Source organism: Clytia hemisphaerica, unplaced genomic scaffold (assembly GCF_902728285.1).
Source record: "Clytia hemisphaerica strain Z4C2 unplaced genomic scaffold, Clytia hemisphaerica genome assembly, whole genome shotgun sequence".
NCBI lineage: Eukaryota > Metazoa > Cnidaria > Hydrozoa > Leptothecata > Clytiidae > Clytia > Clytia hemisphaerica.
This window is the reverse complement of record NW_027103668.1, coordinates 301,698-318,874: the sequence shown is the minus strand read 5'-3', so window position 1 is coordinate 318,874 and position 17,177 is coordinate 301,698. Positions and strand designations below refer to the sequence as shown.

At 35.6% G+C, this 17,177-nt stretch overlaps 1 protein-coding gene and 2 long non-coding RNA genes across 3 annotated transcripts in view; 2 read left to right on the top strand and 1 right to left on the bottom strand.

Moving 5' to 3' along the window:
• The window catches only part of LOC136803303 (solute carrier family 12 member 2-like), a 33,506-nt gene extending 23,622 nt beyond the window's left edge, over nt 1–9,884 (top strand). Inside the window, exons 9-10 of the mRNA XM_067060026.1 lie at nt 8,202–8,387; nt 8,732–9,884. Coding sequence (XP_066916127.1) covers nt 8,202–8,387; nt 8,732–9,204 — 659 coding nt within the window. The 3' untranslated portion in view covers nt 9,205–9,884. The remainder of the gene's footprint in view (nt 1–8,201; nt 8,388–8,731) is intronic.
• LOC136803323 (uncharacterized) lies at nt 681–1,565 on the bottom strand. Its single transcript, XR_010846131.1, has 3 exons — nt 1,485–1,565; nt 942–1,085; nt 681–715 (listed from the first exon to the last, which is right to left on the bottom strand). It is a non-coding gene; the product is annotated as an uncharacterized lncRNA (long non-coding RNA).
• Nucleotides 9,885–14,641: 4,757 nt separating the features above from the next.
• LOC136803327 (uncharacterized) overlaps nt 14,642–17,177 on the top strand; it is a 5,607-nt gene continuing 3,071 nt past the window's right edge. Inside the window, exon 1 of the long non-coding RNA XR_010846135.1 lies at nt 14,642–15,731. This is a non-coding gene — a long non-coding RNA (uncharacterized lncRNA). The remainder of the gene's footprint in view (nt 15,732–17,177) is intronic.

Below are 17,177 nucleotides of genomic sequence, written 5' to 3'. Positions count from 1 at the left end.
TTTCTCCAGGTGTTCTTTCTTTCCTAGCCTCTGAAGTAAAAAAATATAAAATTGCGTTAACGCATAAAATGCATAAAATTTCCGCATCGATTTTAGGAAAGCAACAATTGAATTTCAATAAATCAATCGCTATCACACTAAAAATTTTCACAGTATTTGATACACATCTAAAGCTTCAGTACCCTATAAAATTTCAAAATATTTCAAATGTATTGCACGATATCATCAAAAGATATAGCAAAAGGACGGCAGCCTTATAAAACATGAAATGTTAAACTCACCATCCATTAGATGTAGAAAAACTCGCCCGTAAATGCGAGAGTGTTCCATTTTTGGCAACAACTTTTGCCATATTCCGTCACTGCTTTCAAATCTAGGTACCTGAACGAAGATAGATATGTATAAAATTTCAGACAGTTTTATTAAAGGTTTTGGGTGATTTTGGATGAATGTTTTTTTTTCCTATTTTCACAAGAATTTTTTCTTCCTGTTTTTTATCTCCGTTTTTTTTTCCTATAAAAAATATATACCGGGTGCACCTGCACCAGAAAGAAATATAAGTTGACAAGTTATTGTAGGCATTCGGATTGAAGTATTCAAAAGTCTTTAAATTTTGCAGTCAAAGTGCAATTACTAAAAGCTCACCTTCGTTCGGAGTCTCCCAATGGTAGATGACCAAAACATCCTGCTTATCCAATCTGTGGAGATCATCAATCTAAAAACAGAGTAATACTTTTATTAATAAAAACATAACACTTGATTAAACCTTTAAAATAGGGCTGATGAAATATTATCCAGCCAGGCATGCAGTTTAATCCTATAAAGCGAGGGCATATATATCGCTAGAAATACAAGGGCTACTGTTATATTCACAGCTGCTCGTATTGCATGGGTATTGAAGACATTTCAATACGTAGAGATTTAGTATAAATCGTTCTTACTCTTCTCTTTATTTGAGATTTTGTCCTCGAAGGATTATTTGATACATTTTGTTTTGGTTTGATCTTCTTTTTTTCGATTTTTTTGTTGCAATCTTTGCATTGCTTGGCCGCTGCATTGACCTCCACTTTGCAATGAGGGCATTTCTAAATCATAATTTAGAGTTGAAATTAATTTGTTTAAAAATACAGTCCAAAGGTTCCTTAATATCAAAATGAAGTTGGCAACGATAAAAAAGAACCAATATTATCTGTAAGTACTGTAGTAATCAACATTTTTGAGGTACAATTAACGATTAACAACGAATAACAAAGAGAAAATTGTTTTTGTTCTTTATTATCGAGGTTTACTTTTTTTTATGGTCACTCGTTAGTTTTAGAAGATACTGATAAAATTCAATAGTTTTATCTTTGTAAAACTTTCACTTCTGTGTATTCTTAAGATTTTAATTGCATATTTTCTTTATAATTTTCCCTCCCCTTTTCACCCCCTACAACTGGCAATTTTCTCAAAACATTAATTAATAGTAATTATAGTAATATTACCTTCCGTGAAACATATCCTTTCTCTTTCATTTTCTTTGAATCCATGATTATTTTTTATTCTTATTTATTCTTATCTTCAATTTATCTAAAAAACGTGACAAAATGTATTAAGCGTTACAGTAATTAAGATCCCATTCACCGTTATTAGTATCAGAAAAATAAAACATTTCAAAATATTTGTAATAATAATGTAATGATAATGACACTGAGGAGGAAGGAATATAGAGACTAATCCACGAGTTTCATTTTGAAATACTTTGAACGAAGTAGTGAGGGCTATTTCAAAGTACTTCAAATGATACAAGATAATTCCAGTAGATGTATAGTATTTGGATATTCAAATATTCAAACAATGTGAGTTTACCAGGACAGCTCAGAGGACAAACTTACATAAACATCAACAGATAGCTCTTAACTGATGATGCCTAATCATATCAGGAAAAGAAAAGAGTATTGATAAACTCAAAAAGATCATAATATGAAATAATCATTTTCTTGAATTAAAAAAAAAAACTCATTAAAATATATCACAACTAAACATTACATTAGATAAGTTTTTCTCTTTGTTTGGAACGCATTATTTTATGGGTAGTTGTAAAGCATGGAGCCCATCCATGGAAATGGAAAATACTAGAATTTGATTGGACGCAATAAAACTAGACAATCAGGCATTTGAAAACTTGTTTAGGCTGGGCTTTTTTTTGCGATTTATAAAATTTTTGTCCATGGAAGGGTTTAACAGTTTGTTTACATTTAGGTAATTTTGAATAAAAAACAAAAGTGCTAGCAGGGTACGATTATTATGCTTGAGACAAGCAAGATACGAGTTTTGATTTTTTATTGTTTCAAGTTTTTGAAGGAAAAAAATTCTTTACTGTAAAATGGCAATAAAAATTTTTTGAGTCACCAGGTTGCGAGGTAGGGTCGGTCGGGTGACGGCAAACCAACAATTTTTTAAGTCCAGCCTGAACAGAGGGCTAAACTAGGGTATATCTTGAAGACTTTGCGTTGCAAATGATAAAAACAGCTCTAAAAATTTAAAGCAAAACTTTAATCATAACTCTAGGAAAAAGGGAGCTCATTTTTCCTTTGTTTTGGTTGTTTGTTTTAAACTCTCTTTTGACTGGTCTATGAATTTGATTTTTCAGCCGGGCAAACTACCACATGACCATAACACATTCAACAGGACAGCCGCGTAGCGCTGAATCTAATTTGTGCATCCTATCCACTGAGTGTATCTTTCTTCTATAATGCAATGCACATGTCAGTGTGAATGTTGTACATTTTGGCAGCATTGCAATCCAAAACATTTTTCAGCTGGAGTTTAGGGCTTTCTTTCTCTGAAATTTGAAACAGGTCATTTTAATGACAGGGGCAACATGGAAAAACAAACCAGATTGGAGCTTTTTTTAATCCGAAAAAAAGGATAGTGAATAAGTATATTTGCAATCAACCCATTTTTTCCAGAGTTACAACATTGACCATAGAAAATTTGGCTTCCAAAATTGGACCATAACAGTGGAAAAATAAACCAAGAATTTGACACCCTTTAAAGTGCAGAAATCCATAACTTACTTAGTCGTATATATATGTGAAGAAATTCAAAGAATTTCTGTCCAACTATCTTCTTTCAGGAGATTTGGGTGGCAGATATATATATATATCAATAATATGTTCTGTTTGCGTCATAAAACACCCACAAATCCAGTCGGCCGGGCGGTCGGTCGGTCGGTCGGTTGGGTAGCAAATTTTGTTGGATTTTTTTAATTTAGACTACCTGATTTTAGGCCCTCGGGGGTACCTGCTCTGCTATGTCAGTGAATTTCAACTTGATAATTTCAATGAGAGTGTATGGAAAAAACCTTAAACGGACACAATGTGAGTGAAGTAAACGAAAACTTGAAACGAATGGCGATGTAGAAAAGGACTTAGATATCAAAAATATTTTCGGACATTATTGCAACGCTGGGCTGACTCGGGATTTATTTTTGCAGGTGGGTCAGTTGGGCAACGCGGACAGAACATTATTGATGGTTGCCTTAACTCCTTCCTTTCATCTAAGGCATTCTTTTGAGACATACAGATGGGAAATAAATTGAATACACAATTTGAAATTTGCCAATAACACAAGGTATTGCATCATTCTGTCCTAAAATACATCCATCCACATTTATTTGAGGAGTCCCTACATTATGAGAATTATGTAAGAATAATGCCCTATAGTCTACCCTTACACAGTGCAATACTTGTCAAACCATATACCCTTTTAGTCCCCTTACAGTGCACATATTAACCACTCTTGCCAAGTTAGAACAGTTCAGAACAGTTGACTGTATCTTGTTTATTCAACAATGTCTCATAATAAAGTATGTATACACATGTCACATTTATAGGCTGATGGAATTGAATTTCAAGTTCACTGTAATATAGACTTTCCAAATTTGGGTGCGGGCGAATTGTCATTATTAATTACTTTACAGCACACACCAAATTTTATTCAGATTGGGCCTTTAAATGACTCATAAACTAAAAAATATAGCTATTATAGCTCCATCCTTACAGTGTATATACAAGAGAAAACTAAATTCAATTACGATAATACTTTAAAGTTTCATCTTTATTGAATTGTCATTTTATTTTATGAAAAATGACGATTATTGTAATTGAATTTTGTTTTTTCTTGCAAAACGTCAAATTGACGGGTTGAAGGTTGTTGACGTTTTCTTTGAAAACCAGAAGTATTGATTTTTCATTCCATGCCAAATGTTTCTTCTCGCTGCCATGTTTCTTTTTGATCTCATTGTCTGTTTTGAAAACCAAAACAAACAGCCCGATGTTTATGTCTTATCATAGTGGGCAGCACCCCTCCAACCCCCACCTGAATAAAGTCACCCCCACCTGCATAGGGTAACCCCCACCTGAAAAATGCTACCATCCCAACCCCCACCTTCTTGGACCACCCCCACCTAAATTCTGAAAAGTTTCCAACCCCCACCTGAAAAAGGTTTTTGACTGTTTTAACAATTTTGAGGGTAAGCAAGGTTAATCACTTGAAAATAATTTCTATGCTTTTTATACTTCATACATCTTTTGTTATAATTATTAGACTTGAGAAGAAATAGATTTTTACTGTCAATGTATATGTTTATGATGAGCTAGGTTGAAAGAAAGTTTTTGAGTCAAAATAAGAAAACTAGTAAATAAACTCTCCAACCCCCACCTGAAAAAAGTCACCCCCACCTGTATAGGGTAACCCCACCTAAGATTTGTGAGCAGGCTAACCCCCACCTGCTTAAATTTTTCTGAAAACCTCCAACCCCCCCTAAAGTTAGGGGGGTTCCCACTATGCTTATCTTTGTTTGACGGTCCGCACAGCCCTCGACATTTTAAAGGATGGTTGTTTTTTTTGCTGCTATAATATACTACGGAGACAATTAATTTACAGGAATTTTGTGAACAAGTTTAGAAATCATCTCCATTATTTTTTCAAATATAAACTATGCAGGCCGTAGCAAAAATCAAGATGGGTGACAAAACAGCGATGGAAACAGTTTTTCACCAATTTTCAGGGATTTCAAGTGTTTGACATTTTGGGGTGTGGGTGGGTGGGTCAGCTTTTAAAATGTTAATTGATGTTTTTCTAACCTAAAATCGATTTGTGACTGACCCCTCTAAAGCTTTTACAAGAATGCCATTTTATGCTTGAGACTTGTACTAGATGTTAATTCTAGTCTGAATTAACCTAAGAATGCTCTAAGAATATTTAAAGATGATTTTCCCATAAAATTTAAGAATACCCATGATGAAATCAGCCAGTTTTCAGAGTATGTCATGGCTGCCCCCAAGGAAAAATTATAAAATTAAAATCCTGTCCCTGAACTCTGTGTACAGTACCCACTCAAAAAAGCTGTTTAAAAAAGCCGGAAAAAGTGCCAAATTAGGCCAATTTTCAGTGATTTTGCCCCTGAGACTAGAAGATTATCAAAATATTACCCCTGCCCTTGAAAATGGACACACTCTGCCCCCGAGATCTTGTTACTCTGGAAACTGGATGAAATGCATTTTTACACCATTCATAAAAAAACGTGTAAGTGAATAAAGTCCAGAAATCAATAATCCCATGTAGTCAAAAGCTCTAAAATTTTGTCTTGTGAACTTTTCTCTCTTGTTCAGGAATTTTCCTGAAATAAATAATGACAACTTTTTGAAAAAATCACATGTGACAACTTTGAGTGCGGCAGGCTTTTGAACATGTGGGCGGCTTAGAGTCAAGTTGCTAGTGCGTGAACGACCCCGATGCGGGACACGTCTTTGTACACTTTGAGCTTGAAATAAACAACCAAAAACTTCTATAGAATTTCCTTTGTGCAACAGAATCCATAAACTATCCCTTTCAATCGATCCAAAAATTAAAGAAAACGAAGCACGAGAAAAGATAAAAAAATTCAATTCATTAAGAATTAGTGAATCAGATACAGTAAGCTACTAAGAAATAAAATACTAAAGAAGAGAAACAAAGAGAGTGAAGAAAAATGGAACATAAATTGACATAAGTGCTGAATTTGACAAGCAACAAAAACCTAAACAAAAGGATGGACTTTGACAAAACCTAGAAAGGCTAGAAACTGAACTCATAAAATCTCGAACAGAAGCAAAGAACATGGAAAAACAGTTGAAAGACTCAAGTAACACTCGAAAATGTAAAATCTGCGTGCGGTGGTTAATGACCTTTTGAGCAATATGGTCGGCATGATGATAATCTATATATATAAGTATGGTTGACATTTGTGGGATTCCACTAGCAATAACCAAGAACAGGACCCTGCTGACGCACCGGACTTATCGAACACCGGACACGCGAAAGCCCGGTGTAAAATGAGAATTTTTTTTACCTACCATGGGACAATCTCTACACCAGACTTAAGGAAGTCGGAGGTCCGGTGTCGGAGAAGGCTATTTTTTCCCACCGGATGGACAATCAAAACACACCGGACATGACAAGTCCGGTGCGTCCCGGCGTGTGTCCAGTGTTTCTTAATTTTTCGTTTCATAAATGTCCAGCGTCCAAAATTCCCTGCATGCAACACCGGACTGACACCGGACTGACACCAGACTTATTGCGTCCGCTGTAGCGAAAGGATACTTTTTGAATACACCGGGACAGTCCGGTGCGTCAGCAGGGTCCTCCAAGACAGTTAGTCACACTAGCGTCCAGCCAAGATGCGTATCCAAAGATTAATGCTGCAAAAGTGCTATATCGTTTACCTGACTCTCAAGCAAAAAAATTTGCCGCAAAACTTCTAAAGGGATTCATGAAAAAATAACCCGGCGCTTTTTAATGAAATTAACATTCTCAAAAACTATGAAAAATTGCCTAAAATATGAGCTATAGATGAAAAAATTTGAGCCAAGCCAACCTTGAGAATTAATTTGAAGATCAACTTCCCAAGAAAAAGATCTACGGGGGAGATGGAACCCACCTAAATCCGCGCACTGCCAGATAGGCTATTTCCCGGAAATTTTGCCGGACCTCAAACACTGACCCATTTGCATGTGCAGAATTGTTTTTACTTTAGCGTATACTGGCGTATAAACAAGGCCTTAAGAATCGAAGCGTTGTCTCGGGAATTGAATCACAAATTTTGGTTGGTTGATTTTGGCTGCTGCACGTTTTATTTTTTTTCAAACTTTCAAATTTTAATTAATTGTCTTGCGAACTTGATTCAGGTAACTCTCATCCTTGTTGTTGCAAATACATCCTGTAGATGACTGATGTTGTTTTTTCTGAAAGCTTAATTTCCTAGTGTGACTAACTGCAAGAGCGACATTGCTACAAGTCATCGAACAAGATCCACTCCAGATGCAAAATTTCATTGAAACATGTTAGTTCATTATTTCAAAATCAATAGAAACATTATATCCCCACACTACAGTGACAGTAGTGGTTGATAGGTATAAAAAACAGTGCCAGTGTCTGCGATAATAACACTAATTCCATCGGTCATACTTCTAAATAGTTTTATCTAAAAATAAAAAATACTGCACTGTGTAGCTCTGGGCTAATTGCTGATACCTTCCTCCATCATCAGCCCACCCAAAGACCAAACGTTACATATACCTATGTCCAATACCAATAATGTCCAAAGTTGTTGGTTGTTGAGTAGTCGAGCTACCATTTCAAGAATAATAGCCTAGCGTACTGGAAAACTCTTACTTCTCTGCAGGATCAACAGGTATTCATAGCTACCCATTGCTACCCAAAGAAATAAAAAATCTCTTCCGCACGTTTCTACCAATACGGTAGAAATATTATTCATACTGTAATGGTAGATATAGAATTTACCGTAACTACCAATATAGTAGATTTACGATTTTTACATAAATACAAATATAGTAGATTTAAGTGCGAGATTGACCAATTCTCATTGTTTTTTTATAAGAAACAAATGACTAATTTTAATAGATCGTCAATATTTGTGTTCTGAATGATTGTTTAATGGTCACGTCACGTAGATATCAATTATAAATGTGTTAAATGCATATCCAGGTAGGTCCATAAAAGTATCACTTGTTAATCACTCGATTAAGCATATTTCTCTGGGAATAATATTTTGAAAGTTTTCAAATAAACGATATCAACTAATCCAATTAAAAGCTTTTCTGAACTTCTTACACTCTTAGAAATAAAAAATAATCAAATCTTCTCCCCAACTTTAGGTGATCGAAGTGCATTAGAAAGTCAAGCTCCCACTCCAAACATCAAGCGTTCTTCAACGCGGAAGAAGAAAGATAGCGGAACGCCCAACATGAATGGCGACCGCGAGCAGAGAAGTGATACCATCCTTACAATGGATGAGAACGTGACAGGTCATATTGATGTATGGTGGCTCTATGATGATGGAGGTTTGTCAATTGTACTCGCTTTTACCATCTGTTTGCCATTTTTATTAAGATTTTTCATAGCAACCACTACTTTTTTATTTTGCTTGACCTTACCTAATCGGGCGTGTAACCTAATACTTGTCCTTTCGTTGGTCAACGTTTAGGCAAATGCGTAAGGAGTTAACTTCACCACACCAACCTAAAAGACAGGATCTAAAAAATCTCAAGTCATTTTATGCCAGAATATTTTGAAAGGGAATAGGAATGGCCCGTAGAGACTTAACCAAAACTGATTGGTTCTTGTAAGTAGGAGTTTAAGACTCTTTGATACAAACAATTAATTTTTAAACCATTTCACTTTTTAGGTTTGACTATTTTGTTACCGTATCTGTTATCGAGAAACAAAAAGTACAAAGGATGTTCACTTCGAGTTTTAACGCCAACTTCGGACAAGAAATTAAAATCAAACCAAGTACGAATGGCTTCACTATTGAAAAAATTTCGTATCACTTTCTCTGGAATTGTTGAGGTGGTCGGTATAAACTCTAAACCTGCATCGCAAAGTATAGAAAAATTCCGACAAACACGTATAAAAGATGAACTTTCTGAGAACGAACCTCTGGATAAAAAGACATTACGACAAATTCGGTTAGGTGAACTTGTTCGCGAGCATTCTCGGAACTCGAAACTTGTTGTGCTAACTATGCCAATTCCAAGGAAATCGGTTGTTTCGAATCTGATGTACATGAGCTGGTTGGAAACGATATCTGAAGATTTAGACGCTGAAATGTTGTTCGTTCGTGGCAACCAGACTAGTGTACTTACTTTTTATTCTTAAACGTTTTTATAGAAAAAATAGCCTGTTACCATTAGTCTATAAATTAACGACTTCTCTCAAATATGGTCAAGGCCAACCTTGTTTCCTGCGAATTATCAGCTCTTTGATGCTTACTGATAGTGCTAGATAATATTCCTTGTAGTCTATCAGTAACGTAAATAAAGCCTCGGTTGAGTATAGTTCAGCAGGTTATCTTACTCCAGGGACCGTATGATTAAAACTTTGGTAACGATAAGGACATTGGGTAACAGGCTAATGAATGTAAATAAAAATGTTATATATTTAAGTAACTTTTCTTGTAAAAACTGGCAGAGTTATATATAACAAAGTGAAAAAATTAATTATTTTGTATAGACCTTTAGTGAATTATATTTAATATCAAAATTTTGAAAACCCAGAAAAGTTCCCAATTTTGAAAAAAAATTAAGACTTATATTTGGATAAAAATGCCAACTGTCTTATGTTTTTTTTCAGACCTTTTTTCTTGTGTTTTGTGATCCAAAATACTGCAAAAGGTGTTCCTTCGAAATTATTCTCGTCATCTTTGATTCCCGTTTCAACCAAATGTTCATATTGTTATATTCTTTTGTAGTTTGTAATTTTTTAACAATCCATTATTGTATTGTAAACTATATCTTGATATTTATTCTGTGCTAAAAAAAAAGAACATTTTCAATCAATCTACTGTTCTTGAGTCAATCATGCTCTTTTGTTCTACACTCAGTTTCTTTAAGTGCGTGTTGTCACGCCTCAGTAACTTTTTACTTTGCAAGAAGACGTTTCTCGAAATTGTATATTGGAAGTTCTATTTTTGTTTACTAGAGATGTTTACTACTAAATTTGTTAAACAAGTCTTTTGTATTAAATTCAATTAGTGCTGCATACTGTAAAGAGAAAATCACAAAATGTATTTTCAAACATGGAAAGGGAGATTATATGAAATGACCACTCAAAAAGGTGGTACATTGGCTCTCCGGCAGTCTAATTTTTAGAGTTTCCAAATTTTCTTTATAGATTATGAAAGCTAAAAGATTGATCTTTTTGGAACCATCGAGCCATATAAAAAAAAGAAATTCAAGGAACAATAAATTACATTTGAAGGGAGAAATATCGCACATTTGTGTCCTTTAACCCGTCATATCTTCCTGGAATCTAATATTTCTTAATTTGGCTCGATGGATTTAAGATCGGGACCACTTAGAGGTGGATAGCTCGAAATTTCAATACAACTTGACTATTTTTAGATAGCCGGAAGGAGCTATATATAGAAAAAGCACCCATTTTCTTGGAGTTTTGTCATTAATCATGCCAATTTAATGAACTAATGACTTTTTTTACATTATTAATAATTTTTATCTTTAATCTTTCGAGTCTGCTAAATCGCGTGCCACGTGTGCCAGCGTGCCATCGGTTTTTAGGCGTGCCATGCGTGCCTTCGTGCCAACTGTCTTGGCGTGCCAACGTGCCAGCGTGCCAACTGTCTCGGCGTGCCAACGTGCTAGCGTGCCAACGTGTCTTGGCGTGCCAGCGTGCCTACGTGCCATCCAAATTCCGGCGTGCCATCCAAATTCCGGCGTGCCATCCAAATTTTGGCGTGCCATCCAAGTTTTGGCGTGCCATCCAAATTTTGGCGTGCCATCCAAATTTTGGCGTGCCATCCAAATTTTGGCGTGCCATCCAAATTTTGGCGTGCCATCCAAATTTTGGCGTGCCATCCAAATTTTGGCGTGCCATCCTTATTCCGGCGTGCCATCCAAGTTTTGGCGTGCCATCTAAGTTTTGGCGTGCCATCCAAATTTTGGCGTGCCAACCAAATTTTGGCGTGCCAACCAAATTTTGGCGTGCCATCCTTATTCCGGCGTGCCATCCAAGTTTTGGCGTGACAACCAAATTTTGCGTACTTTTTCAAATTTTCAGAGTCTTTATTTTCCATGAAACATTAATTGTTAGGCGATATTTTGAAATATACACTTACTACGGTCTCTTACACGGGTTAAGGTACGGCAAGTGAGCGGAGTAAGAAAAAGAAAAAGTCAAGAAAAATGATGACTTCTGAAAATTACTTTAGCCCTTGGACAACTATTTAACTAAGCTCCTTATTTTTGGCTACAGCTCCTGACCACTTGATTTAAAAAGGCAAAAACGGTAACCGTAAACTCATGAGCTTTTTGGCCATTTTGAAGTTTTAGGTTTTCAAAAAAAAAAAAATTCCAGAAAAAAACTTTTTCAAAAGGTTTCAGAATGAAAAGCTTTTTCAATTTTTTAGAACAGTAGCGTAGACAGGGGTGAAGAAAGATCTGCGTATGAGAGTAGATTTTAACGTCAAAGCAGTTACCTATTCGTGACATAGAAACATCATTACTATGTCGTTTAATCTACTCTCGGATACCTAAAGCCGGGGCGCTATAATTAATTTTTCGAAAATTTTCTATCCAGGATATTTTTATTCCACCCCCCCCCCCTCGTATATTAAGTTTTGACATCTTTTCCAACCCCCGGTAGGTACCTGAAAGTAAGCCAATGTTGCTTCATCCTTGTTTACTCTATTGTCAAGACTCCAAACTGCTCAAAACGACTGAAAATGACATAACATCTGGAGGTAGTTTAACGTTGTTTGGAGCATTTAAGATAAACGCTTTTTTATATAAGAATATCTTCTATAAGAATATCAGGATGAAACTCAAAAGTCCAAAACTCTCAATATGATTATTTCTCATGTTTGTAAAATAGTCAAGTCCAAAAAAGTAAGAACATGTTAAAATTAATTCACCCTCAATTTTGGCAATTTCTTAAGAATACTTACTTGACCGTCATCCAAAAGTACACTACACGTTTTTTTATTTATAAGCATAACGCGTATAAGCATAACAAAGCTGGGATTCTGGCTCGAATACAATGAATTTATTGTTTTAGAACAATAGAAAATTAAGCATATTAAGCATATGTCCAGCCTCAGCTTAAATTACCATATGCTCAAGAAAAAAGCATAACGCTAAGTATCTAAACATATATTATATATAAAGCTGAAAAAGAGATTTTGCTTTGTCAAGAAAATGACAGGTAGACTGCTGCCTTACGCGGGGGGGGGGTTTTCAGGGGTCTTAAATACCGTCATACCGACAAGATTTTGGGTCAAATACCGTAATACCGTCGGTGAAGGAAGCCTAATACCGATACCGATATTATATTTATGTTTTTTTTCTCGAAAATAATGAATTTTCAGTTATCAAATCTATTGTGTAGTAACAAATGAGAAATTGTACAAACAAGTTTTGTACTTTATGAGGCCCCCCAGTCAACCCTCAATTCAGGTATTCACGCACAAATTTTTGCCAATTCACGTATTCACGCGCGAAAAAAAACATTTTTGCTTTTACATCTTTGGTTAAACGATTGTGACCTTACTGGGCTAAATTTAACCTTTTTATGGTCTCTTTTAAACAGATTGACCTATTCTTATGGGATGGGCTGGAGTTTTTACTAGAGACTTCACTAATTGGTTATTTGAAGTAATAGAGATGACGGGTTCTTTAGAAAAAGTAACAAAATTGTTTTATTACAGGTTAACGACTGACCAAATCAAACGAGAGCTTGTAAAAACTCCAGCTTGTCCCATTCTTATACCAAACATTTTCGCCAATAAAGTTTTTTGCTAGTTTTGTGACCTTATTCTCGATATCGTCCACTTTTTAAGGCCTCTTTTACAGCTATTTGAGCTTTCATAAAGCAATATTTTAGGTCTGTCGCGCCAGAGTTACTTGCTTGTTACGGGAGGCAAATGCAAAAATAAGCCTTTCCCCCAATAATTTCTTCTTCGCAGACCCATAAGATGTCTTTTATATTGAGAATTAACTTAAATTCGAGGTTTGGGCCAATCATGGTCTGAGAAGCCGTAGACTTCAACACAGACTTCATAGAGGTGGTGCTGTGGTGCAACTAGAGGACGCGAATTCTAAAGTTTAACCCCCCCCCCTATCGGAGGAAAGAAAAAAATATAAAAAAGAACGCGAGCGAAGCGAGCGCGAAAATTTTTCGAGAATTTTCGCTCTCCTTTGTTATTGAAAAACTGCCTTAATACGCTATTGTTAGCCAAGTATGCCTTGTTTGGTCATACAATTTTTGATTTTATTTAACACTGACCATTTGTTGGCCAAAATATGGTACGGCGAGCGACGTACCTGCCGTGCCCGGTGCGGCGTTCCAAGAGTTTCGCCCAAGAAAAATTTTAAAATTTAGAATGCCTAGATTGCCTGAAAACGCATCATTAGCATCATGATGTGAATTATTTTTTAATCGTTCGATGCTGTACAAGATGCTTTTAGAACTACTGGATGCAGTATTTGCATCCCAAAAGTTGTAATTAAAAAAATGCGCCCGCAGAAAAATAACAAAATTTGCTTAGTTATCGTAAAGTTTTGCTTATTTTGAATAACCTCACCATGACAATAACTCAATAGGACATCCTAGATTGTGCGAGCGAAGCGAGCAAGAAATTTTACTGGTTAAAATAGCGGAAGAGACTTATATCTTTTTTGAAAATTTTTCTGCATGAAACTCATGAAGAAACTAAAAGGTAAATAGTTTTATACCGAAATACCGTTTTTATTGATAAAAATATCGAAATACCGACAAAAAAACAGGCAATTTACCGATACCGGTAGAAAATGAAATACCGTAATCCCGTCGTTTTTTTCTCGTAATACCGATTTACCGGGGGTAAAAAGGCCCAATACCGTCATACCGTAAAAGTGAAAACCCCCCCCTTACGCGTGGAAGAAACACGTGTATCTCCTCCAAAACTTTTAAAGTTATGTAATGCTCTGTTCATATAAAAATGAAATTAATAAAATAATAATAAAAGTACTACAATTTTCACGGTTTGTGTAATTTACGATGCGCGATCCAACGATTCACGATGCACGATGCACGATCCATGCATAATTTATGTCGATTTATGTTAATTATTCTAATTGTGCACGAATAAGTTTTCATAATGCTAGCTACAAACATCCTATAACAATAACGAAAAAAGAATAAAAAAAAGAAGGGGAAATAATTTATCATAATCAGAATGATTAAAATAACTTATGTTATATCTTCTGTGTAGAAAAACCAAAAATTGATAGCGAGAGAAAAAAATGTTCGCTGCATGCCTCACTCGTTTTTAAAATGAAAGAAAAAGCCTTTGACGTCATAGAAAAGTTTTGGCGCGAAAAATTTACTAAAACAAACTTATTTTTGTACGTTTATTATTTTTTTAAGAACAGCGAATGAGGTAAATAAAGAATCATTGGCTACATTACTTTTGGCATGTTCTTATAAAAGCCTTTCACCAACTGAATTGCAACTGGTGCTTTTATTTACTTGATCTTTTTCTCTTTTTGATGATCAATTCAATTCATTTGATCTTTTCTCAAAAAAGGTGAGTTTACGAAAGCAGCCACCGAGGGCAAAAGACGGAATAGCTGTTCCGGAGACCCCCCTCAGCTGGAAATGGCCTAGGTGTTCCGGGAAATTTTCAAAAAATTTGCTCCTGGAAATACATAGCTGTTCCCTGGAAAAATCGTGAAAGCTCTATATCAGCTTTCCAGCTGGAAATTCACATGTGTTCCGGGTTGATTCCATGTAATTTTCACAACTGATATAGAACTTGGGAGCTGTTCCTGTAGCCAACTAGCTGGAAATCTGGAGCTGTTCCGGTCGAGATTAAGTTTTTTTTTCTGGACAAAGATCGAAAGATTGAGCTGTTCCTTGAATTAGCCAGCTGGAAATTTAGAGCTGTTCCGGTCGATTTTTCGGAGCTGCTCCTTAGACAGTTTAAAACAAGACGCTCCTGGAAAACTTCCCTACTGGAGTAGGAACAGCTAAATTTTTTGCTGGCAAATTGAAAAAAATTGAAAAAAATGAGCTGTTCCTCTACAGTAGGGCACTTTTCCAGGAGCGATTTGTGTTCCGAGCTGTCTTAATTTAAAAACTCTTGATTTAAAAACACGGGGGTAACATAAAATGTAAGCTATGATAGCAAGCAATTGTAAAATTAGAAAAAAATTTCTACCATAACTTTCACAGTTTAGAAAATTACATCGTTTGAATGAGAGTTTTTTACAAAATCATGAAAGTAGCAGAAAATAAAATGCCAGCGTAAAACTAAACTATCTAGTAACCCCCGTCTTTACACGAAGTAAGAAAATAGAATTTGCAAAATGGTAGCAGAGTGGCGCGAAACTATTTTGTTCTGGTTGGTATCGAAGTACAAACTTTGCAAAAGTTAAAGCTATTTCAAAGTAAATCTTAACCTAACATCATAATCCTTGCCACAAATCACTGATTAACTGTATGAAACGCTTTTGCAGTTATTCTCGAAGAAACTGGGGAGGATATTTTTGTGGTTCTTTGAGCAAAAATGGACTAATCTTTTAACAACTCAACTCATCATGACATCTTGGTGGATCACAACTGAATAAAATGAAACACTGTCAAGAAGAACACTGAAAACATCAAACTTCAAAACTGACAAGCATGAGCAGGTATGTTTTTTTTTTAACTTTTCAGTTCTATACCAGACTCTCCCACTCTATACAATCGATAACTTTTTCCCAACCATTGATGACCAATCAATAACTGATTGATTGATTGGATATCGACTGATGGTGATGGGGAATCAAGCCTTTTCTATAAATAATTTGCTATATCTTTTTTTACCAATGTTTTGTTCAATGGATAGGCAACCAAACCTCACTTCTCAAAAATTAAAAAAGATTATCAAGTAAGTTAATAATCAGGGAAAATTTTTTTCGATTTTTCAGATGACACCCACGCAAAAATAAGTCTGAATGGAAATCTGAAAAGGCGGCCGTCCACATAGAACGTACGCATTAAGAGGGAGGGGGATCTTCTCAAAAGCTTGTGCTTTTGACATGGGGGGAGGGGCCAAATGGAAATGTTACATACTTGGGTAACTTAATGCATGTCCCAATTTGCTCCCAATTTCTTCAAAAACTACTTATATTTCTACATTTCTTTTTGTATTTATGACGTCATAATTAGGTTTTCTTAACCCCATTCAACCTATGCTTTTAGAGGCGGTTCAGAACTAGGGGAAAACTACGTACTTACTAGATAGAGGGGGTATAGCCATTTGTGTACGCTTTGTGTACGCTTGCGTACAGGGGGAGGGGGTACTTGATTTTCAACATCTTAGTGTGTACATACTACGGGGACGGCCCCAAGGTCTTAAGCCGTGAATTTTTTTTTACAAGGTGATATTCCAAAAATCCTGTGTCAGACTTTCTGAAACACCGAGTTGAGCTATGAATTGAAAATGTTTTCAAAAATATTTTTCAGAGGGTCTGAATCCTAAAAAATTGATTTTTGAGATTTTAAGTCAGGAAACCAGTTTTTAAAAAACCTAATTAATTCATTGCATGCCAAACAACAATTTCCCTGAAAATTTCAAGTCAAAGTCTTTATCTGATCCTGAGATATTCCTGACAAGGTACATGCAAACCTGAGAAAAATGTGGCTGCGTGTTAAAAGGCTGAACGGTGCGATACAACGCAAACGAAATACAAACTAAAAGGTCCTCTTCAGCCACAGTACAAAAATCAACAAAAACGTGCTGCGCTTAAGTCAGTAAACAAAGCAAATTTTGTTGTGATCTTGCGAAAACATAAAATTTGGGTGAAAACTGCCACAAAACTGTGACAAATTGTTCATTGATAGTCCAGGATGACTCTGTAGCCATAAAAACCTTTCTGGTGCATATTTTCATTCGTATATAGACTTGAATTGACAATGAGCTGTGGGTGTCAGATGAGAATGTTATGTCCAGTTCATTATAATCCACATTTCCATCTTTGTTACATCATGTTGTGCTTGGATTTATATCTGCTACAAACCATTATGTCAGCTACTAAAAGCACACATCCAGCCCAATGCGCAAAACAAAATGGTGGCAACTTGAGAGTTTTACG